Here is a 24,785-nt window from a genome sequence, read left to right on the forward strand (position 1 = left end):
GATGAACCAGTTTTAAGTCCTTCTCCATCTCAGTGCTACATGCAGTGGTCTATAGAAATCACAGTTAGAAAACAATGTCCTATACTTTATATCACACAACACAACCCCTGCAATTTTTTGGTGCCATGTGCACACCAAAAGTCTAACCTGAACACTAAAAATTCCTGAGCTTAGCATATTTAACTGAACAGCCCATACATACAAATGATTTGATTTCAGATAACCACACAAAGTTAAATCAGAGTAGAGTGGAGCAGTTACTTTTAAGATGTTAGTGGAGATGGAAAGAGCCAAGAGAGTTATGGTGCAATAATTTTAGATAAGTAAAACAAAATACATGGTTTTGTCTGAATTGTGCTTATAATTGTCTCCATCATCGATGATGAGCCAATGAGATGCTGGAAGGAATCTTAGAGATCATATCCCAGAACCACTAAGAAACTAGGATCTAGTGAGGACAAGTGACTTGCTCAATAACACACAGCTAGTTAGTAGGAAAGCCCTGCCTAGAATCAGCTCTTCTGCCTTCAGAAGTATTCTTTTTTTTTTTTTACAACCTGACATTCATGATAATAGATGAGAGATACGTGCTAACATTTTCTAAGAACTGAAAGGAAAACCACAATATAAACCCCAAATATTCAAATATAATTAAGCATGAGTAAGTTAGTCTAAAAGTAGGAAAAATTTTTTGCCAATTTAGTTACCATGTTCTATACTAACATAGAAGGCAGATCTAGGAATAAGGTGGCAAGAGCTAAAGAAACCTTCCTGCCTGCCTTTAAACAAACAAACAACTGCAGGCTAGGAACTCTGAGCATTTGAGAATGTCAACATTTTGGTATTCTTTTGACCGGGCCCTAGTATGACCAAAATAGATGGACAAAATGAATCCTGAGGAACGATTTGAGGGAAAAAAAAAAAATCAGAATGTAATCTATCTCATGAATTAAGGAAAATAAGTCCTCATGAAGAGGAAGGCCAGGGGAAAAGATAAAATACAAGCCTATTCCCAAAGAATGAAGAGATCAGAGAACTGTGGAGTTAAGAGGGGTGTGTGTGTGGGGGGGGGTGTATTTGGGGTTTTTTCCAGTTCTTCTTGCTTCCTGGTTAATTGACTAACTGTTTAAAAAGAAATTCAGCTTTACTCATGCTTCTGTGTGCCTTGCCCATTCCTAAATTTAATAGTTAAATGTGGACAAGAGGTGAGATTTAAGTTTTGTCAGTCTCACCCATCACTACATCGCTGTGAACTCATGAAAAAAAATGTGGAGAGAATACACTTTAAGAAATAGGTCATCAAAGCAACAGTTCATCAGCAAGCCCTGTCAGATCCACCTACACAACAGATTCCCAATCTTTACACTAGTTCTTGTCTTTCCTCTGGATTACGGCCTCCAATCAAGGTTTCTTTGCTGTTACACATTTCCCCCACCAGTCTCTCAGAAATGTAAAACAGATAAGTCATTCTCCTGACCAAAGCTCTCCAAAAGCTCACTGTATTTACTTGTGACAAAATCCACCTCCCCATCATGGGCCTCAATTCCCATAACCCCCTAACCATGTCCTAGAAGGCCTATAAAATATGGCCCTTGCCTACCTCCCCAACTTCATCTCCCTGCAGGAATCTCATAGCCCTTCATTCTTGTCCCCAGTTATACCAAGCTCCTTCCCAATGAGTCAAAGTCATAATATCCTATACCCTGGTTAACAACCTTAAGGCTGTTTCCTGGTCTTGGAATGTTCTGACCCCACATTGTTCCATAGCTGACTCCTTAATATTCAGGAGCAGCTCAAATGTTACCTTCTGATCACCCCTGACAACCCAGTTTAAAGTAACACATCATACACACACACAAATATCACACCATCCTATCATCCTGTTTTGTCTTCATAAGTTTTATCTCTGTCTGAAATTATGCTGCTCACTGATTTATACTAGGTAACGACCTCCACCCCAAAATACACACACACACACACACACACACACACACACACACACACAGGTAAATTCCTTGCGAAAGCAGATATTCCTTGCTGAAACCCCAAAACCTAGCACAATGCCTGGTATCCAGAATCTATCAAATGATAGATTCTGTCCATCCCAAACTTTTCCAAAATCTTGTGTCTGTCTTGTATTTCTATCACTTGTTCACTGTCACTTCTCCTTTGTTCCCTTTTTTGACTTTCTTTTGATCTTCATTTTGCTTGCTCCAACACAAAGGAAAACAGAACAAGGAGCATAAAAAAGGACATTAATGGTAATAGAAACCTACTCACCCAATGCTACTGGCAGTGGTGCAGGTCAAGTGAAGTGCTTCTTAAAGGCAAAAGCTCTTAGGATTGACCTCATCCATTAGTGCAGCTCTTAAGGACAGTATCAAAAGGAATTATGGAGGTAGCCTGTCTGTGGCCTAAAAAAAGTACTATATACCCTGTGGACACTCAGTAGTTATTAAAACTTTTAATGTGCAAAAGATTCAGATTCAGCAGGTATAGACAGGATCTAGGAATCTGCACTTTCTTTTTTTTTTTAATTTTTTTTTTCCAACGTTTATTTATTTTTGGGACAGAGAGAGACAGAGCATGAATGGGGGAGGGGCAGAGAGAGAGGGAGACACAGAATTGGAAACAGGCTCCAGGCTCTGAGCCATCAGCCCAGAGCCCGACGCGGGGCTCGAACCCACGGACCGCGAGATCGTGACCTGGCTGAAGTCGGACGCTTAACCGACTGCGCCACCCAGGCGCCCCTAGGAATCTGCACTTTCAACAAATGTCCCCAAGTTATTCTGATACAACCAGTCTTTGAAAATTTTCAACTCTTTCGCCAAACAATAATAGCAAGGACCTGAAAGATGGCATCACCAGGTAAATGGTTTAACCAATAAAAAGTTTTTATCTCTACCTTGAAATTGATTCTCAAGTCAAATTCCATCTCAATATTTGCTGAGTATTATTTAAATTCATTGGTGTTAACTACTTTTTAAATTGCTTTTAACCATTTGAAAACCATAATAATAGCTACTATTATAGGATAACTACTATGTTCCATATGCTACTATGACATTTCTACACATGTCTCTTATTATCCCATTTTATAGATGAGTTTCAGTTAAATAAGTATAGGTAACTATCAAGAAGTAATAGATTTGAAAATCAAATACATCTATATGTTACTAAAGTCTGAGTTCTATCGAGTCTATCTATATCTCCCACTAATTATATCTTAATAAAAGCAAAACCAGTAAATAAAAATCCAGATTTGTAAATAAAGACAGGGATTCTTTCTCTTAAATTAAATATTCCTCACTTTAGAAAAAGACTGGGTGGCTTAGTCAGTTAAGCATCCGACTTCAGCTCAGGTCATGATCTCACAGTCTGTGGGTTTGAGTCCTGCGTGGAGCTCTGTGCTGACAGCTCAGAGCCTGGAGCCTGCTTCTGATTCTGTGTCTCCCTGGCTCTCTGCCCCTTCCCCACTCGCGCTCTGTCTCTGTCTCTCAAAAATAAATATTAAAAGAAAATTTAGAAAAAGACTGCATGGGATTTCATTACATGATGAACTTTGACAGTACAATTTAAATACCTTAACAATGGCATGGCAATCTGAAAAGCAAATATTAGGAGTCCTTTCCAAAGCAAATAATCAGTCTTAATCAAAATCACCAAATATTAAGAACTGCTTCAGAATTTACAGATCTAGCAGTGATTCTCAAACTGGGCTGAAAATTAAAAATCACTTGCATAGCATCTTTAAAAAAAAAAATTTAGGCTTCACACGAGTTCTTCTGTATCACAATCTCTGGGGTATGACCTCCAAATCTTTATTTTTATAAAGCTCCCAGGGGCTTCTGATGAGCAACTAGTGTTCAGAAGGACTGTTCTCCTAACCCCAACACTTTACAAGTAAATAAATTGAGGACCGAAAGGGTACGATCCGCCTAAAACATACACCTTGTTATTAGCACAACAGGTTGGAAAAAACAATTTCCTAACTCCACATTTAGTGCTTTTAATACCAACTCAAACTTTTTTTTTTTTTTTTTTTTTTTGTAAAACTGTACTTTTTTCTTCACTACTGATTAGGCCCTGCTGATTACTATCCTTGAGCAACTTATCCGCTCATCTGCAAACTGGGATTAATAACAGAGCCCATCTTTTAAGAGTTGCTATGAGGATTAAATAGTATAATACTGCTTCGCATATATCAAGTGTTCATTAGATAGGTTACACAGCCCACTAAAAAAGCATGCCTTTTTTTAGCTGGAGAGGATTTATGGAACCACTATAATTACAAAATGAGCAAAAAAACTCATGTTTAGCTTTGGAAGCCCAAAAGGATTTTAAACTCAGGGTAAGGTGATGATCGAGAGCGTGCCTCGTTCTCGCACACCATTGTTTCTCATAAGATGCCCCAGAATCATCTAGTGAATCAGTTTCTACACGACAACCAGTAATTTGTATTTTTTTTAAGCTCCTCCCTACCTCCCCCTTACAACCAGGTGCTTCTCAGGCAAACCATGGTTTAATAACCTTTAGTATACACAATCCTTGGCCACAGCAAATGGCCTCTCGAATCCCAGCAAAACTATCCGGCTCTTTAACCGGAAGAGCAGCGTCATCACACCCTGATGCAAACAACAGCTGGGGACGGCTGTGCAGAGGAATCCTGATCGCTAGGGACGGCCTCGACCCTCTCATCTCCCAAGAAACTTGGAAAATTACGAAAGTGCTGTCCCGTAATCCCCGTGGGTAGACTGTGCTGCCTAGGTGGCCAGGAAGACATGAAGTTAACTCAACAGTCTCCTTCCCAAAGGTAGGCGCCAGAGAAGAGCGACCCTGGCTGGCTGAACAGGCCGACCGGCGCCAGAAAGGTTAACGACCCTCTTGCCCCGTTCCTAGCGATGGCCAAGAGCCTCCACCACGCCTCAGGCCAGCTGCCGGAAGTGCGCCACTCCGGCCTGCTGAGGATGCCGGGAGTTGTAGTTAACTGGCTACTTCTCTTGCGTCCCAATTCACCTTCTTCTCAAACAAGCAAATACCTTGAAACAGTTAAAGAAAGGCTCTTTATAAGAAACAAATCCAATCCTTCCTTTTCCAGCTGGCAAAGGAAACTCTGTCAGAGCTCAACCGTAATATCGGACTACAAGTCCCAGCATGCTCTGTAAGGCGGCCAGCGCGCCCGGCCACCGTCGTAGGTGTGGGCTGCTTGAATGGAACGTCGGGCGTAAGGCAAAGCCTTACACCGTCCGCGCGGCCGGTACCTGCTCCTCTGGCGTGAGTGCGGCGCGTGGGTCGTGCGCGTGCGCGCTCGCCGGAGGCGCGGGGCGGGTGCGCCGGGCCGTTGCGGGCGCGAGGCTGCTGAGGTTGGCGGCAGCGGTGCCGCGCGCCCGTAAGACCGGTAGTTGCGGGGCCTCTCGCTTCGCCCCGGGCTGCTGGCAGCCGTGGCGGCCACCGGAGACCGCAAGGGGCGGAGGAAAGCAGGGGGCGGCGGGGGCCAGCCTCGACACGCAGAGGATCAGCCGAGCATGCCCCGAGACAACATGGCCTCCCTGATCCAACGGATCGCCCGCCAGGCGTGTCTCACCTTCCGGGGCAGCGGGGGCTGCCGCAGCGCTTCCGACCACGGCGCGGCGCCGGGCTCCGAGGCCCCTATGCCTCAGGGCTTCCCGGAGAACCTGAGCAAGCTGAAGAACCTACTGACCCAAGTCCGCGCGGAGGACCTGAACATCGCCCCGCGCAAGGCCCCGGTGCAGCCGTTGCCGCCCAACCTACCACCGGTCACCTATATGCACATCTACGAAACCGACGGCTTCAGCCTCGGCGTGTTCCTGCTCAAGAGCGGCACGTCCATTCCGCTTCATGACCACCCGGGCATGCACGGCATGCTCAAGGTGCTCTACGGCACCGTGCGCATCAGCTGCATGGACAAGCTGGAGGCGGGCGGCGGGCAGCGGCCACGGGCCCCGCCGCCAGAGCAGCAGTTCGAGCCGCCGCTGAAAGCCCGGGAGCGGGACGCCGTGCGGCTGGGCGTGCTGCGCTCGAGGGCCGAGTACACCGAGGCCAGCGGCCCCTGCGTCCTCACCCCACACCAGGACAACCTGCACCAGATCGACGCTGTGGACGGGCCCGCCGCCTTCCTGGACATTCTGGCCCCGCCCTATGACCCGGACGATGGCCGGGACTGCCACTATTACCGGGTGCTGGAGCCTGTCAGGGACAAGGAGCTCTCCGGCTCGGCCTGCGACCTGCCCCGAGAGGTGTGGCTCCTGGAGACCCCTCAAGCCGATGACTTCTGGTGCGAGGGGGAGCCCTATCCAGGTCCCAAGGTCTTCCCTTGAAGCCGCCAGCGCCCGGTTGCCGTGGGGCGAAGACGTGCCCTGTTCACATCTGGGCCTGGCTACCCGCGACCCACCATAAGGGCTCTCTCCCTACCCGCAGGCCTGGGCTTTGGATCTACTGGAATGGGCTGTAGCTGCTTTCTCCGGAGCCGTGGGAAGCACTGGCGACTGGAGTGCAGCCGCGGGGTCGGGTTAAGGGGCGGGGAAGGCTAGTAGACTAGGTTGTTTCCTGGCTCTGTCACTGCCATTGGGGTTTTGATTTGGGGGAAAGGGGGGCAGGGGACTATCTGAAGCGCTTCCATCCTAAAGCCATAATGAAAATAGTCTTTTCTCTGTTCTTTATACTATACAAAATACACTAAAAGCCCCCACACCCCCTACCCCGGGTAAATAGGATTTGTTTTCCACCTATGTCCCTTTTACTCCTTACTGTTATAATTCTAATTTATTGATTGCATGACCCAGTGGTTTGAATTGTTTTTAGTTCAAGTCACTGGTAAAAACTAGGTTTAACAAGATGAGCTACTATGTAAAGTGAAAATTAGATCATTTTTCCAGAGTTGGAGTATCACCCCCAAAACATAACTATGCATGTAGAGGACAAGATTTGTTTTCTTTCCTCCTCTTGCCCGGTAGCCACATCTGGTTTACTCTGGAAGCATCTACCAAGAAATCCAGCGCCTGCATATCTCAGTGACAGATGATCACTTAGAGCTTATTGTCCCCTTGAGTCTCCAGATCTGGGAGTTAAGCAGATTTCTTATTGCAGATTCACCTTTAATGCAAAAACTATATTACCTTCAAAGGACTTTTTTCATTTTGGGGGGAGGGTCTTCGTGAGCTTTAAGAGGTGATAGTTTAATTCTGAGTTTTCTAACCAGAAGATTCAAAGGAGCTGAATCGCCATGCTTCCAAACAACTGAATGTAAAACACTTCTAGCCAGTTGTTGAATTCCATGCCCCTGTTTACTTCCAGTATTTTCCTGCAAAAATAGAGAAAAATGTTGATGACTGTTTCAAATTCTCAGGAGCTCTAATGTTCCAGAAGGCTGCTGGTTCCAGCTGTGTTGTTTTGATGGCAGTGTTCTCCCAACAGTAGTGAGCCAGAGCTTGCTTCATCTGGTGTGGTTTCTATAGGAAGAGAGAAGGCACACATGATCAAGGCTACAAAATAGAGAATTACCTATACTGCTGGCCATTTTAGGGCACCAGAACGAGGGACAAAACACTAACCAACCTCTTAAACAGTTGTGCTATCTGTAACTAGTTTTATTTTTGTCCTTTCGGTAAGCTCAGCAACTTTACCTTGTTTACAAATGTATTTACACCGTTTGCTTCAGGCTATGGAGCACTATTGTTTCCCTCTTTTTACTATTTATAGGATTCCTTTTTCACAACACTTTTAATAAAAACAAACTGTAGAAATAAACACATTAAAATCTGCCCAGCTGTTGTCTAAGCCCTCTTGATTGACTTGCCCAAATGGCAATCGAGTTCTAAGGTCTGTATGTAATAAAGGGAGACTTGCTATTGGTGGAAAGTGTTGACACTGGAGAGACAGTATGTGCCTTTGCCTCTTTATGCATACTGGGTTACTGTGGCCCAGAGTGAAGGAATATTTGTTCCCAATTTTTTAAATAGATTAAGAAAGCAAATTCTTGATTTTTTTTTAAACAAAAAAGACGCTTATTCCATGTGAAATGCCACCCTTGTAAAACCTGAAACAGGCATAATGCCAAGCCTTTCCTCCAAGGTTGCTAACGTTTTATGGTGGCTTCACATGATGCTATAGTTTAATATGCCTCGGGGCAGTTTGAAGCAGTTCATAATGCCATTCAATTTAAAACTAAATCCTAGATATGCAAATGATGATTTTCTTAGAAAAATGTTCACAAAATGGGTTTTTTAATAGCACAGTAATGAATGTGGTTATCAATCACATGCCTACCCGTTCTGAATTATAGCAAAAAGTTGATGAATTTATAAAATTGACAGTGATGTTATATGCTATAATACACCCTAGAATGCATTAAAACTACAAAAACATTCTAGCAATAGAACAGTAAGCAAGAAGGAATTGTTTTTCCAAACTTTATTGTGAAAAGTTTTAAAGTTCTCAAGTGCAAACAAGCTGAATGAAAAAAAACTAAGGTGCTTTTCAAAAGAACTGAAATTGTTGCAGGCCAAAATAGCAATATGGTATCTCTCTAATTTAGTTCAGTAAGGACAGTGAAACTTGTGGTTCACTAATATATTGAGTAAATTAATGGTGAAAACAGAACTTGTTTTAGCCACTAAGAAGAATATTCTTACTACAAAGACAAAATGTCGTGCAGCAAAACCTGGCACCTCTGTGCTTAAACTTCGTCATGACTGACTTCATGTGCTGCTATTGCGTTTCCATATATTACTGCGATACAGACTATTTTAGTAACGATTGAGGAGAAAAGTCGTCTTCCCCTACACAGACTGATGAGCACAATGATACTGATCACTTTCCTGTTGAATAACAAACGCAATAATTGCCTCTCCCGAGTGAGAAGTCTGTCTCAATACTTCCAAAGCATTTTAATTCCCTGATGTATCAAAAGCCAGTTTTATTAATGGTGTGTATTGTGTACCTACCTACTACTCTGAGAATTGATTTTTTTTACTAAGCCTGATTCACGTGGATTGAGGTTACACTAACTGCTGTTTGTTAATGAAAATCATGGGCCCATTTTTAAAGTACTAGTTGTCAACGGGAGTGGGTTCTCTGAACTTTCAAGGCTAATAGCTGTTAAATTCTTCCAGAGTCCACACCTTTTATTCCTCCTTTTTCATTGTCCCCTTGTAGATGCCTCTGCCTTGGCATCTCAGGTAGACTGTTACTGATTCCAAATGACTTTGTATCTTGTGCGCTAGCTCTACTGCTCAACGTAGAAGCAATATGTCTTTAATTCAGGGTTCAGCCCATTACTATTCAACTCTAACCTGAGGGTAGTGCCACTCCTGTAACCCTCTTCATCTGAATTCTGAGAGCCAGGTTACAAACAGAAACCAACCACTGATTATTTCAGTGTAATGAAGCATCTACTGTCAAGGCAATCCTTTGTTAAGCCCCCTACATACTGAATCTTCAGATCCAGAAATTAAAATCGGTGTACTTATGGAAAATAAAAGCATGTTTGAAATTGTTAAAGAGGTAAATCTTATTTGATTATTGCAAAATGAAAAATACTATGATGTCCAATTACTATTAAACATTCATTCTATAAGATTATGTTGTACTGAAAACTGGTGGCTTTCTGCAGATTCCAAAGTCCAAGTAGTAGAAACTTACATAGTCCATTTCTTTGTGAGCTTTTTGAAACAATCTGATTGAAAACACATCTGAAATTAATGTGGAATCATGTTATTTTGCTACAACAGAAAATAGTTCCCCTTTATGTTTAACCTAAAGAAAATAGTGCAAGAAAAGAAAAATACTTTTATCCATGAAGGAAAGGATGTTTGGACTTAAATATTTGTCTTTTTCTGTAAAGTTTGTTTAATTATAGTTTGGCAGCATTTTAGGTACTTGATGATGCTGACCATTCTATACACACACACACACACACACACACACACACATACATATATCAGGGACAGTTAAAATATCACTACAGCCATTTTCAATATATACCAAACAATTTGGCTTAATTTCATTAGCAATTGATACTTAAATACACTCATTTATGAATAATTGAAAACCTTGTTTAGTTTAATAGACCTACTTATTCTCCAGAAGTTTATTTTTAAACAGGTTTACTATCAGAAATACTGTTCAATAAGGCATACTGAATATAAGAAGGATCAGACTTAGCTTTATATACTTTATTTCTTGAGCAAAGTAAAAAATGAAACACCTGGATGAAAGTACCCTGAATGTTGCAAGCTGAGAGTGAAATCTGGTGAAAGATTGACCTAACATGTTAAAATCAAGAAGTAAAAGCCACCAAGCTGTCTCTGAAAAAACACCAAGATATGTTCCTCATGGTATGTTGTCTCTTCACCAAGCCCACCTCAAGGTGAAAGTGATTATGTAACCAATTTGACTATCATCAAAATACATTTAATTAACATTAACTTATTCTTTTAAAAAGGACTTCTTAAAAAGCTATTTTAGTCCCGCTTTGTGAACAATTGTTTACATTATCTTGATTGAAGGTGTTCTGAAATTTAAGTTGGCAGGACAAATTACTGTATTTTAATATTACGAAATTTTGCTAGGAGGAGAGTATTCATTAAAACACAATTACCAAAATGTGGCATTGTTGTATACATGTTTTGACAAAATTAGCCAAGCAAGGATGATAATAAGCTGACAAACTACGAAATATGAATCTAATGGAATAACATCAGTCACTAGAACAATCTGGCACTGGGGTTTAGAAAATTTCTATTTAGTAGTTACTGAAAGAGGTATTCTGCATCTTTGAAATACAGAAAGAGAGGAAATAAAAGGATTAATTACCTCCACAAGTTTAGATCTAAAAATTCCAGCCCTCTGAAGAGCAAAAAGTTTTGAGGAGTAGTTACTTGCTGTCTGCTGTTCTAAAATACAGGCCAATTACCGACCACATATGAAGGAGGCTGACAGTGGCAAAGGACAGATGACAGTTTTCAGATGATACAGCTGAACAGTTTCTGCTCCAACATGTTATACTTATGTGAGGATCCAGAAGCAATGGGTGAACTTCAATGATATTGAGGCCCAATTCTTCATAGAGGCCCAACCCATTTGCTTTGTATGACAGGTAGATAACTCTTTCTTGGTGAAATTTATATTTTAAAATTGCTACAAAAGGCTCACAGTAAAATGAACCCTATAGAGTATTCTTTTGCAAACTATTATCAAGTAAAATGGAGAACCGTATTTGCCTATTTGATTCAGAATGTCTTTCTTTGAGATTTTATTAAGCTGGTGTGCAACTATTTTATCTAATGAGCTGGGTATTTTGATAGTCTCTAGGCCCACCAAACATATGGCAGGTTAGTGATCCTTCCAAATAGGGGCAACCAGGGAGAGAAGACTAGAGAGAAATGAGTCCTGGGGTAATTCCTTTGGCAAACCATGAATGCTGTTTTCAGCAGTGTCTGAGTGCATTTTTGATCTGAAGAGGCGATAGCATTTTTCAAAAAGTTTTCTGTGGTCATGAGACTAATCCTGGAACCTAAAAGTCATTTCCAGCTTGACCACGCCACCACACTTTCCACAAAGCCACATCTCGTCTGAGTTCCTGGCCTTGGTCAGAGTTCTGAAAGCAGCCACAAATGTGTAGTCTCCGAGTGGGCACTTGTTTGTAAGTATTTATTTTCCGGAGCCCACTCAGGAGTCGAGAGAAGCTATAGGCTGTTAGAGAGGACGGAACAATGAGTCAAAACAACGCCTCCCCACTTTTACACTAATGCATGGGGGAAATCCCCGGACGCTAGCATTTGATTATGAATGGAGATTGCTTGGGGGGTGAGAGGGCTGGTGTTGAAAGGCCAGCAAAGAAAACCTGGGAGATCCTAGCTTGGTCAAAGCACTGGATAACTTTTGAACTCCCACCAAGTAAATCTTTCATCAACGATTTCTGCAGCAAAAATATTGTTGAAAAGTATTTATTTACACTATAGTCATAAACCATCCATTATCTGAATTTCGGTTAGTGGTTTTGCATTAGAATAAATCATTTCTATTTCCACAACTATTAAGAGCTAATAACCAAACAAGTCAGCTCCAGTAATATTATTTACATTCTTATCTGCAATTCAACTACAAAGGTAACACTTTTAAGTCACAAAACAGAGCATACAAAAATATACTTTCTAAAAAAAAAAATCCAAATATTAATAGGCAGAAATATACAGCCATACTAAACCCAGGGAGTGATTTTTTTTTTCCATAGTAAGGCAACCCATTTACATGCAGACCCTTTAACATTGTCTACATCACACAAGGCACCAAGGACACTTCCAACACAACTGCATGCATCCTAGTTTCAGAGAATATATGTACATCCCCTTTAAATAAGTTAATCTCTGACTCATTTCAGGAGATCATAAATGCTTTTTTTCCCGAAGGTTCAGAACTTGGAGAACAGTGCACATCAAAAATACACAAAATCTGAGTGGATATACACTGAAAAAATAGTCTTTACACTTCTCAAACAACTCAAAAAGGAGCAGATATTGCTATGTCCCTCCCATCACATTGCACTTCCGTTCTCTGAGTTTATAATACATATTGCTTAAAGGGTTGGAACGACTAGATAAGCTTTGATTCACTGTTCTAGGGCCACAGAATGCAGCATAAAGGCCATGCTTCATTCACTGTACAGCATCCCCAAATCAGTCCCAAGCCATAAAGTGCACATCAGCTTTGCTTCTTTTTGCTGCCCCCACCTGAAGGGATCAGCATCTCCCAACCTACTATTGTAGAAAAAGTCTCAAATCAACTCTGACATCCAGAGTCAAAACCTGTAATGGGACAAGATATGAGAGAAGGGAAGCAAAACCTAGTCAAACAACCCTTTAAAGCAGGGTCAGGCCTCAGCCCTCTAGGCCAGGGACCCCACCCAACACCCTTCTGCACCTCCCCATTATCTTAGGGTGATAGTCAACCCACCTAAGAGACACTAAAGTGGGCTAAGTTTTAGGAAGGACCTGTTTCTAAGTGAAAAGGGGGCAGTGCTGGGCTCCACCAAGGCCCTTCGCCCAGGAAGGGAGAGGGGGGCAGGAAAGGGTGGTAGTGTTTGTTGTGCAGTTGAAGTGGACCAGTGGACGAAGGGCCTCCGGGGCCTCAAGGAGCTGGTGTGTCAGCCTGAGTCTCATTCAAGGTGTCCGGGTCCGAGAGGAGCAAGGGGCGAGGGACCCGCCGCCGATAGTGCCACTGTTGCTGCTGCATAGGGCCCCCCCAGCCTGCGTGCCTCCAGTGCAAGAGGCTGCGGAGGCAGCTGGCACGGATGAGGAAGGCGCACTGCTTTTGCGCTCCTTCTGTCTCAGGTGGATCTTGGTGTGGCGCTTCCTCTCGTCACTCCGGGCAAACTTGCGGCCGCAGTAGTCACAGGCAAAGGGCTTCTCTCCAGTGTGGGTGCGGATGTGAGTAGTGAGATGGTCACTGCGGCTGAAGTTGCGCATGCAAATCCGACACTGGAAGGGTTTGTGTCCCGTGTGGATGCGGATGTGTCTGGTCAGCTCATCAGAGCGGGAGAAGCGCCGGTCACAGCCTTCTGCTGGGCACGGGTAGGGTCTCTCATGCACTGGGGTCTTGCTAGGCCTGTTGGGGTACTTGCGAGGCCTCAGAATGGGCCGCAGCGGCAGGTGGTGCGGGTTATAGGCGGCGGCAGCGGCTGCTGCCGAGCTGCTGCCGGGCAGCCGGGGTCCCTCACTGCCTCCACTGGCCCCTGGCCCCGCGGCCCCAGCACTGGGACCTGCCAGGGTAAAGTTGCGAATGGTGGAGAGCGGAGTGAGTGGAGGAGGGACTCGCAAGGAGTCCAGGGGGCAGGGAAAGGGTTTGCGGTCTGGGCCAGCTGTACCATGTAGGTCTCTCTGGCACTGTGATGGGAAGAATCCAGGATAGTCCGGGATCATGGGAAAGAGACCCGGGTCCGTGGCTGGCTTAGGGGAGGGGTAGGAAGGAGGCGGTGGGTAGGCCAGGGAGGAGGATGTGGAGGTGGTGGCTGCTGACAGGAATGCCGAGGGGTCCTGGTAGAGGTCTCCTGCGCAGCCAGAATAAGGAGGAGGTGGTGGCGGTGGAGAGTAGAGATGGTCCAGGTCAGGCTGGGTCTGAGACATGGTGCACACACCCAGGGGTCCTGTGGCCAGTGGGTTGGGGGAGGCAGAGGTGACGCTGGACGAGGCTGTGGTCGAAGCTGGGGAGGTAACCCCTTGCAGGATGCCTGCACTCACAATATTGATGATGCCTTCTGGGTAGCAGCTGGCACCAGGGTACTGGGGGTCAATGGAGAACTTGCCCATGTACGTGAAGGTCTGGTTTCTAGGTGCAGAGACAGGAGCAAAGCTGCTGGGATATGGGAGATCCAAGGACCTCTTCTCTCCAGTCATGTCAATGTTGATCATGCCATCTGGGGAGGGAAAAGAAAGAATGGAGGTGGAGCAATGAGAATGCAGCCAAGAATCCCTTCTCACCCACTCTCACACAGGTCCATTCCCAAAGCCCAGGATTCTAGCATAGTAGAGCTGGGGCAAAGCCCAACAGGTGGAAAAATTGAAGCCTAGGGGACAGTAAGAAGAGGGTAGCCCAGGATCCCACTGTGGCAGCCAATGACAGTCTAGGACTCAAACTACCTCCAGAAAAGCAGGATGAACTACTCCCAACCCCCCCACACAACCATCTGTGGCTCTCCTCCCCAATAAAAACACCCAATAATAGCAACAACAATATTAAAAATTCCCCATCTGCCTGGAACTTCTCTGCCTCTCCTTTGCCTGGGGGTCCCACGGCTGGGGCTCCAGGGCAGACCCTAACCAGAAGACTGATCCCAGCCAGTGCCGCCCAAGAGGGGAGCCTGAGAAAGAGATCAGAGATTTCCTGGATGCTCCCCATCCCCGGCGCTTCCGTCCCTCCCTCTCCCGCTGCGCTACAGCTGACGGCTGCTGGAGGGTATGGGGCTCTGCAGTGGGAGGAATCTATAGGTTTCCTTTCCCTTCCAACCTTCCCGGCCATGCCCAACACCCGCACGCCCTAGCCCGAGGCCGGTGGCGGAGCTTCGAGGAAGGAGCGGGGGCCGCGGGAGACCACTTTCCACTGCATCGCCAAGGAAACCAGCGGCTCCGGTGCCCCCGCGGGCCTCCTTCGCCACCGGGGGGCTGCTTCCCGCCGTTGCCCGCCCTCCACCTCCTCCTCCTCCTTCCCGCCTCGCCAACCCCCTCAACTTGGCGGGCGGCGCGCAGGTGGGGGCGCTCCTTCTGGCCGCACCCGGAACGCGCTCGGAGATTTTCCCTGGGTCGGGTCTGCCCGGGAGGGAGCGGCGGACGCTTTCCTCTGGCGCTTCGCCGCCGCTCGGCTCTCAGCTCTCCTCCGGAGCCCCGAACTTTCCCGTCACTTTGTCCCTGCCCCGGGAGAGGAAAGGCCGAGATTCCGCCGGCCCAAGGGCCAGCACAAGCCTGCTGGGGCACCTCTTCTACTCTTATCCCTGCGCCCGCAGGGGGCTGGGCGCGCCGCGGCGCACGCCCGCCCGCTCGCTGACGACCTGGTGCATCTGCCCGCGCGCCCAGCTCCAGCGATCTGGTCCTTGCTCCCGCGGGCTCCTCCTGCATCCCGTTCAGTCAACACCATCTACCTCGCACCCAACCCTCTCCTCCAAGTCCTGCACACGCACCGTACCCCACCCACCACTTTCGAGCCGCTTGGGTCCCGGCCCGCGAAGGGGACATGGGGCTTACCTCCGGCCACTCCGTTCATCTGATCAAAGGGGCCTCCCAGTTCGGCATTGGGGAAGATGGTCACCGACGTGGCGGCGAGGTCCTCCACCGGATAGATGTTGTCAGACAGCTGGTGCACAAAACCACTGAGAGTTACTGGGATTTTGTCTACGGCCTTGGCGGTCATCATTTGCTCCTCGCACAACCTGGAGACCCAACTCCCTCTCTACCTGGAGTGTCAGAGAAGCCGTTTTGGAGAGGGATTGGACTGAGTCTAAGTTGGTACCTCCTTTTGCCCTCCACACTTAAAAGCAACCACAAAAAAAAAAAAATCCAACAGAAATAAAACTAGCAAAACAAGTTGCTGTTTTTCTAAGAAGAAAAATGACTATTTGCCACTGACTCTTCTCCTGTGTTCCGGCTGGGAAGCCAGGAGTTGCTGGTGTAGTGTTATTATAACAGTCAGTGTGTCCCCTCGCCGAGCTATTAATCAATTGCTGCTCTCTCGGTTAGACGGAAAGTGTTGCTGTAAGTATTTATGGGCAGGTTCTCAATGCCCGTGACGTCGCTGCCCATATATGGACTGAGGAACAGGGCTGGGCCAGGCGGCTTCTTGCCGTCACATGGCCGATTTGCATACGGTCTCGGCAGCGCGGACTCCGCCGGGCTCGCGACTCCCGGCTCTCAGACCGCGGGGAATCGCGGGGGTCTAGGACGCGCAGGCCGAGCCGCAGTCCGGTCCAGGGAGCCGAGCCTAGCGGGGAGCCGGCGCCCCGCGAGTCCGGCTCAGGCCACGGGGGAAGAGCGCGCGGGTCCTAGCTGCGGCGCTGCCTCCCGGAGCGGGGAGGAATTCCGGTTCTCCGAGGCTTTCCAAAAAAGGCGAAGATCCGGTGCCGGCGGCTCCGCCTCCCCAGCCCTTGTTTGGGAGCCATTCCGGAAAATTAAACTTCGGAAAGAAACCGAGCGGAGCCGAGACACTACAGTCAAACCCCTACTCACTTTCTTGGCAACTCAAAACCGCAAGCAAAAGGAGGCAGCGAAGAAAAAAAAAAAAAGCTGCATGCATTCACGGAAGCTGACTGCTTTTTTCTGAATTACTTGGTGGAAAGAAGTGGCTGGTGATAAGAGTGAATGCGGTATTGCTTTTTTGGAAAGTCTGTTCTATTTATACAGGAGCGAAAACGGAACAGGTTTGGGGTTGTTTGTTTGTTTAAGTATTTCGGGCACCTTGGGGGCTGGTGGGGGTAGACCCTAGGAAGAACAGAATAACTGCGGCGAGCTTCGAGAGAAATCCTCAGCCGGAGACACCCCCCTTCCTCTGCCCGCGCGCTCCCCACCCCCCTTCAGCTGCTGCGCGGAGCGGGCGCCCTTCCCGGCGCGTCTGGGCGGTCGGCTGTGTGGGGGCGTCCAGATGGAGGCTTGGACACTCACCCTGCCCCGCCACGCACGCACACACACACACACACTGCTACACTCACACACGCTCCACTTCCGCTACACACACTCCCGCCCCCGCTGCCTTCTTCACACACCCACTCGCACACCTTACGCTACACACCTCCCTGTTGACAGCGCGCCGGGGCGCCCGCCCCGCCGAGCGGGCGCTGGGCTTTGCCGGACAGGATGCTCTGCCAAGACACTCCCCCTCACCTTCTCCGGCCGTATGGCCGCCACCGCGACCCCCGACCCCCGAAAGCCTACACTCTCGGGAAGTGCGCCCTGCCCTCACCCGAGCCCTACTCCACAACACGCACATTTGGAAGAATCTTCTTGCTTTGCCTCGCCAAGAGCCACCTCGGTGAGCTCAGCGAGGTCCTGAGGGACAGCAAACAGCGTCGCTAATGCCAATTTCAGGCCGCCATGACCCCACACGCGTTTCCCTTTTCGAGTAAAAACAAAAAAACAAACAAACAAACAAACAAACAAACAAAAAACACTGACCCCGATGGAAACCTTTCTGGTTAGTTCTCAAAGCAATTTTTTAAAACTTTTCAGAGGTCCAGACAGCGGTGGGTTCTGGCTCGCTGCACGCACCGCTCCTGCCTCCCGGTCCATAGCCGGAGCGCTCCGGGCTTGGCCCGGGCTCCGCGGGATGCTGGTCCCAGGTGCCCGAGCCGGCGCACCGCCTCCTGCCTGGCTCTCTGTACCGCCCAAAGCCACCACGACCTGGGATGGAGAGCGGGGGCAGCCTCTAGGGCCTGGCCCGGCCCGGCCCTTTCCCGCCCCCGGCCCGGGACGGCCGCAGCCTCGTGGGGGCCCGCGCGGGCGAGAGCCACGACGCCACGCCGTGGAGGAAGCGCGGCGCTGCAGGCGGCTCTCCCGCCGCCGCTCACCTGCCGCGGCCGCCGCCGCAGCCGGCCCGCTCTCACCCGGCCCCGCGCGCGGCCGTCAGGGTCCGGGGGCGACTGGGAGCGGGCTCTGCTTCTCCACCCAAGGGTCACGTTTCCCCCTGCCCGCCGTGAAATCTTCTCCGACGGCCGGCCACCTTCCGGACTTCAAACGCCCAGTAAAATTTTGGTAAAGTTTGTCACTCTCACTGTGCGCTCTTTTCCAATTGGAGATAAAAAGAGAAAGAAAGAAAATCGCGGCGAGGTTGGCGCCCTTGTAGATACCCCACCCTCGGCATAAACGTGCAAAGTCCCATTCGTAAAAAAGAAAAAGAAAGAAAGCTGCGCTCTTACCACGTGCGCCAGCCCGCTCCGCCTGCGCTCGGGCCGGTCCCGCGGCCCCCGCGCTGACCACCGGCAAGACGACGCCTCGGAGGGGAGCCCGACTCGCATCTCCAGCCTTGAATCCGAAAGGGGGGGGGGGAGCCAAATTATGCAAATGTAGTTCCTGGCAGCGGGACTCGGGTTACGGCCCCCGCCGGCCTCCGAGGTGAGGCACCCACACGCAGCAGGCGCGGGCCCGGCGACTGCTAGAGCTTCGCTCCTCTCCACGCACATGGGCTGGCGGGCGGGCTAGTCTTCGGGGCCGCCCCGCAGTGGGCGCTGCTGCCAACCCTGCCGGCGGTCACCTCGCGCCGCCCGGAGGGGGAGCTCCTGGACGCCCGAGTGCAGGCAGAGCTGTGCGCGGAGGGCAGGACTCAGGCTGGGGACGGCCCGCGCCTAGGGGAGCTTTGCGGTCCTCGGCTGCTACGTTCCCGAAGGAGGAGGCTGACTTTGGGGAAGGGGGCCCCACCGAGGAGAGGTGGGCTTGCCTGGCCCGTCTGGCAAGCACTTTACAGTAAGTGGGAGTGACTGACCCTCTGGAATTATTCGGAGCTTTCTAACAACTCACACCCCACTTCCGAGCTGGGTGTCAGGGCCGCGGTGGGCCTGGGGTTGACTGGGGCAGGGCAACCAATAATCGCAGCGAGGCTGGGCAGGCTCCCGGGAGGGTGCCTGGGGCCAGTCCTGGGAGGCCGTCCCTGAACCGCTGCTGGAAACCGGTCAGTAGATACTTCCTGTAACCACCTTCTTCTTTTTCTTCTTTTTAAAAGAGTAATAAGGGAACGAAGTCTAGGTACATTCACTTCAAGCCAGCCACTCTGCGGTAGGTAATAAGAAAGCTAACGTGACTTGCCTAAAGTGATGAGTGGTGGAATCCAAACTTGAAACCGGATCTTCTGACTCCAAGTACAGTGCTCTTGGTCGCTACATCATTCTCTCAGGAAAAGCCCGTTCCGGAAGGGGAACAACTCTTTGAGGATTGAAAGCCTGGTTCCGCCCACTAGAGCAGAAACAGGTCACCTTCGCCAACTTCATCTCTTTTCTTTGGCATTTCTGAGGAGAGGAAAGCTGAGGTCAGGGCTTTCAACGGGCAAGGGCTGCACGACTGTCAGGGACATACACCCCTCCCCGGGGTGAAGGCAGAATTTGAGTTCTTGGGCTCTCCAGACTGTGTTATGGATGGAGTAACTGGGTTGGCACAAAGCCAGCATACTAATAGGCCCTGTAATAGGAGAAGTCAACCCCACAGTATCCTTCCTGGAGGGAGTCAGTGAGAAAACAAGGAGGTAGAGACAATAAAAACTCCGAAGGTGTTTACAGAGTTCTGTACTGTGCTGGGGAGGAGAGTGAGGAAGGAAGGGGGAATGTGGCAGTTGAATACAGAGATGTACCATGGTCTCTACTTTTAAGCACTTGAACTTATTCTGATCAAAAAACTGAAAGAGCCAACCGTTGCAAATGCACTGATCCTTAAGTTTCCAAACACAAACAAAAACAAAAAACCCTGAAAAAACCAATGCCTTTCTTGAAAACAGAGTTGTCAAAATGCCCAAGTAAACGGGGCACTCCAAGATGAGTCAGGGTTATTAATACCAGTTTCTGATTTGCTTTGTCCTGAATTCCAAACCCAAAAAGTAAAAGAGAAAGGAAAGAGAGGAACATTTAGTAGACTTGCCCCTGCGAGGGGGGGATTAGATGGGAGCAAGGGTGACAGCTTGAGGCTTCTGGCCAGCCCTGAGACTCTTCTGTACGTGGCTTCCAGCTTTTTCCCCATGATGTGGACTGAGAATCAAAATCAGCCATAAGGCATATCACAAATAATGTGTTAAGATTTGAATTTTGGTTTATTAAGAAACATGTGTAACATCAGTAGAGGTTATTCCTATTGTGATGTCGTTTTAATTCACTTCTATTCTGATACTGCTCTGGAGTGGGAAACAGAGTGTCAGAATTGCCCGGAACTGTGGACACACAGGACATTATGGATCCGAACTCGAATGGCATAGGGCATGTGCATCTCAATGAAAATCAGGCTAATGGCAACTCTGCCATCCAGCCACGCCTTTCTTAAAGGTGCCCCTGTGTGCTGAGCAAACTGATAAATGGTTCTCTACATTCAGCATCTCACTGGGCATCTGGTAATCTCAGAGTTTATAAACCAAGCCCAGATTATGTCAATCAGAGCTGTTGTGAAGCCTGACAGAAGCATTGCTTCACACCAGTCCAGTGTGCAACCGTAATTGTGTTCTGTTGGCACAAATAACCTGGAGAGGAGGAAATAAGACCCCTATGATTTTATTTTGTAGCAGCGGCCAGCAGCGGCTGCACTGGCTTAAGCAGGGGATGCTCAGTTCATACTAAAGGGTGAGTCAACTTCTTGAACATCTACTATGTATCAAGTGCTATGCCAAATCTTGCGCATACAGTGGTGCCTAAAATCAGGCCTGCTTGCAGTCAATCACACAAATATACAATTGCAAACAATGGCAATATTTGACCCCAATGAAGGAAAAGGACAAAGAACCCAATCGAGTCTGGAAGGTTGAGGAAGGCTTCTCTGAACCAAGGTCTGAAGGATGAGCAATGACTGAGGAAAGGTCAATGGATAGAGCATTCCCAGGAGAAAGAGCAGGTGTTGAAAGGCCCCAAGGTGGGAGGAGCAAAGCATATTTCCGGAATAAAGAAAGTCCAGCGTGGGTGGAAACCTCCAGGCCGCCTTCCATACCTAGTGCAGTGGAACTGAGGGCAGCCAATACAAGCAGACTCCTTGGAAGCCTCTCTTTAACCTCTCAGGGTCTCTCCTTTTTCTCTGCCATTATCTTTTCTGACTAATGACAATGGCATTATAATTTTAACATTTGAGATTTTTTTTACCACTCAACTTCTGCAAAGGAATGAGAACATGCCAACAAGATTTTAGCAAGAAGAAAGAACATATACAGAAGTGCTTATTGACATCAGTATTATGTTTTAGTGACAGTCTTAATGAAATAACATTCCTTAGTTGTCTATTTCTCAATAAGGAAATGACAGACAAAGTGAATTTTGTTCCACTTAAAATGAATAGACTGGAGAAGTGCAGCCCTTCTAGGAGAAACACATCATGTCAAACCTACTGATCACGATACCATTGCTGGCAAAAAATAAAAAGTAAATGAATGCATCATTTATCACAATTGTTGAAAACAAGGCACATATCAACCTAGGGTCCAGGTTAGTAAGTGATGGTCCGTCAGTCTGGTCACAAAGGCTCGAAGCAAAATCTTCACTCCAAATCACCCTTTTGAATGCCTTTAAATTTTACCTCTTTCAGCTTACACATTTAAATGTATGAAAAATGAAGTTCACTATAATTTGAGAATTCCTGGATTTTTTTATTGTACATCTCTCTAGCCCGCTTACATCACCAGGTTATGGAAAGCAATTTTCTTTTTTCCAAATAACATCAGACTTCCTATAGAAGCTTTGCTTTTATGTTGAAAAAAAGGAGGAAAAGTCATTACATCCAGTTGTCAGAACATTTGTTTTGCAGCACTTAAACCAAAAAAAAAAAAAAAAAAAGAAAAATATCAAACATTTCATATTTCAACTGAATAATCTTGGCAAGAATGGTCACTATTTCTTGTGGTTAAGATTAAGAGCTCTGGAGGCCCAGATGGCCTGGATTCAAACCCTAGGTGCTAGATTTATATCCTAATTCTGACAGTACCTGGATGTGTGTTCTTAGGCAGGCAATTTACGTAACTTCTCTGTGCCTCAGTTTCCTCATCTATAAAGTGGACAGAATGATTACATGTATCTCATAGGGTATATTGAGGATTAAACGTAGCGATATATGTAAAGCACATAGCATACTGTTTGGTGCATAGTAAGTATTCATTGTTAGCTTTTAAATTACTACTGTTACTGAACATCTACTGTGTAGATAAACAATGTACCATGTTCTTATAGTTTCATTGCCTTATTCCCCACAATCACCTTGCAAAATAGGGCTGTTTATTCCTATTTCACAGATGAGGGAACTAAGGCTCAGGAAGATACAGAGCTTACCCAAATTCACACAGTTGGGAAGTTACCGAGCCAGAATACAAACTTTATTTTGTCTATTGCCAAAGCCCACATCCCTCAAATGCATCATGTGATACAGAGAATCTTTCAGCGGATAAAAGCAAAAGAGTAGCTATACTTTCAATACTGATATATGAAGCATTTGTTATATTTATTTCCAAATTCCAGAGTTTCAGCTTCCGAGAATAATGATGTCAGCATTACTGAGGAGTTTCAGGTTAGGTTGTAAGGAGAAAAAGGAATCCAGAGAGCAGCGGCTATTGGCATGCAATTTATAACAAGCTATGCCTTTGTGGAGAATGTCATCTAAACTTTAAAAGCCAAGATCCACATTGATAACCTAATTGAGATAACACCTTTTTTCCCCCAGAAAGATCAAAATGCATAATGATAACACTGTTGTTTTTCCAAGGAGGTTTGGAAGTATGGGGTAGATATTTAAAATTTAGGAAGAATGGGTTAGTGAGTGACTGGCAAAATCTGGTGACGGTGCTCCATAAGAAATAGTCCTAGTCCTCGTATAACCTGTGTATGGGACTTGCCTTGTGCTTTGTCTCATGTAGTCTCTAAACTCCCTGAAGGCAGGGACCCCCAAGTGCGCTCCCTGTCTGTATTCCAGCAAGCAGAGTTTCTGGAAAAGAGCCTGCCTGATAAGTCCTCCCAGCAGTGAGAGGAATGAGACCTGGCCCGTCTGAGATTTTCATATGCGATCTTGTCAGAGAGCTCCTAATTAACTAATTCTACCCAGCTCGTGGTGTGGTATGTCTAATGATTTCTCCAGGAGATGTTGGACATCAGAGCAAGGGCAAGGACCCCAGAAAACATCCTCTGAAGGGCTTCTTTTCAGCTATGCCCTTTTGGGAAAGTTTAAATCATGAAGTTCCAAGCTGCCACCATCTGTCCTCAGCATAGTGAGTGCCGCTGATGTGGTGGCAGCCAGCAGCAAGGATCACTGTGGAGACATCTACCCAGAAGCCCTTTTCAGGCCAGCCTCCCTCCTTCCTGACCCTGCCCTCCCATGGAGGATAATACATGAAGCTGGGGAATGGAGAGGACTCAGGGCAAGGAGCCCCAAGACCCTCCTCGTGGAGGGTGGAACACCATTGCGGCGGACTGATGGCATTATCTTGGGTTGGCGGTTGATGCTAGGAGGAAGCAACAGTGCCTTCTCTAGTGACATCACTCAAGCCCTGGGAGATAGGCTATTCTTTCCCTGTATCTAATGATACTTCTCATCCATATGTCACAAAGATGTAGAGACATCACATCCCCTCATGCTTGCCCAGAATTTTAAATGGCAACCAGAAAGGCCACAGTGTTTGGAAAGAGAGTTTGAGTTTTCACTGTCTTGAGTGAGGAGGGTGGTGAGGGCAAAGGGAAAGGATTCAAGGGAGGGAGAATGCCAGACCCCGATGCTGAGTGCATCACTGTATGGAAATGCGTTAGATTAGGAATTAGGCTCCATGGTGTCTCTTCATCATAATAATATTCTTAATAATAATGATGACTATAAAAGACTCTTAAATACAGAGAACAAACTGAGGGTTGATAGGGGTGGGGGGATGGGGAAAATGGGTGATGGGCATTGAGGAGGGCACTTGTTGGCATGAGCCCTGAGTATTGTATGTAAGTGATAAATCACGGGAATATACTCCCGAAGCCAAGAGTATACTATATACACTGTATGTTAGCTAACTTGACAATAAATTATATTCAAAAAAAAAAAAAAAGAAAACCTAAATAAATGGAAGATAGACCAAAAAAAACTAAAAAAAAAAAAGACTAATATTTACTGGACATTCAAGGATACCAAGCACTCTGCTGACTATGTTGCATTGTCTCTTAGCTTAGCAGCCACACCATGAAGCAGGTATCATTACTCTTTTCACTTTACAGATGAAGAAACTGAGTCACCAAAACCCATCCACAGTTAATTGAGCAGAAGTACCAAGATGTAAACCCAAGCAGTCTGACTCCATCCCTTGTCAGCAGGTGCTCTCAGTTCCTACCCTAGCCTGTGTAACTAGACAAGCTACTCAACCTTTCTGAGCCTCAGTTTCCTCATCTTTACAATGGGCCTGAGCATCCCTGCTTTGGCTGCCCTGGGCTGGAATACTGTGGTGAGTCAAAGGGAGAGGATTAAGAACACGTTCTGAAAAGCAGGACATGTACTGAAAATCCATTCACTGTATTCCAGAGCAATTGTGCAAGTTGCTGGGCCTTGAGTGATAGAGGTGAATACAGATTGGGGTAGGATAGGAGGTGACATTTATGA

At 47.0% G+C, this 24,785-nt stretch overlaps 2 protein-coding genes across 3 annotated transcripts; one reads left to right on the plus strand and one right to left on the minus strand.

The window, feature by feature from the left end:
* Positions 1-5,222: 5,222 nt before the first annotated feature.
* Positions 5,223-7,781, plus strand: ADO (2-aminoethanethiol dioxygenase). Its single transcript, XM_047824315.1, has one exon. It carries the CDS (start codon positions 5,526-5,528, stop codon positions 6,336-6,338), a length of 813 nt encoding a protein of 270 aa, XP_047680271.1. The 5' UTR covers positions 5,223-5,525; the 3' UTR covers positions 6,339-7,781.
* Positions 7,782-11,950: 4,169 nt separating this feature from the next.
* On the minus strand, positions 11,951-18,455 carry EGR2 (early growth response 2). Of its 2 annotated transcripts, none has more exons than XM_047824353.1 (3): positions 18,413-18,455; positions 15,753-15,961; positions 11,951-14,431 (listed from the first exon to the last, which is right to left on the minus strand). In XM_047824353.1, the coding sequence occupies exons 2-3, from the start codon at positions 15,919-15,921 to the stop codon at positions 13,179-13,181; spliced, it is 1,422 nt and encodes a 473-aa protein (XP_047680309.1). In that variant the 5' UTR covers positions 15,922-15,961; positions 18,413-18,455; the 3' UTR covers positions 11,951-13,178. The 2 variants fall into 2 exon arrangements, with proteins under 2 accessions (XP_047680309.1, XP_047680310.1); XM_047824354.1 differs by lacking the exon at positions 18,413-18,455 and adding an exon at positions 15,962-16,740 and having other exon boundaries at positions 15,753-15,861.
* Positions 18,456-24,785: the final 6,330 nt, after the last annotated feature.

The sequence above is a fragment of the Prionailurus viverrinus genome, chromosome D2 (assembly GCF_022837055.1).
Source record: "Prionailurus viverrinus isolate Anna chromosome D2, UM_Priviv_1.0, whole genome shotgun sequence".
NCBI classification, from domain to species: Eukaryota; Metazoa; Chordata; class Mammalia; order Carnivora; family Felidae; genus Prionailurus; species Prionailurus viverrinus.

Excerpts from the sequence above, each read along its gene's own strand:
- ADO (XM_047824315.1), top strand. The coding sequence starts at position 5,526 with ATGCCCCGAGACAACATGGCCTCCCTGATCCAACGGATCGCCCGCCAG.
- EGR2 (XM_047824353.1), bottom strand. The coding sequence starts at position 15,921 with ATGATGACCGCCAAGGCCGTAGACAAAATCCCAGTAACTCTCAGTGGT. Across the intron at positions 14,432-15,752 it reads GATGAACGGAGTGGCCGGAG|ATGGCATGATCAACATTGAC; the intron begins GTAAGCCCCATG and ends TTCCCTCCCCAG.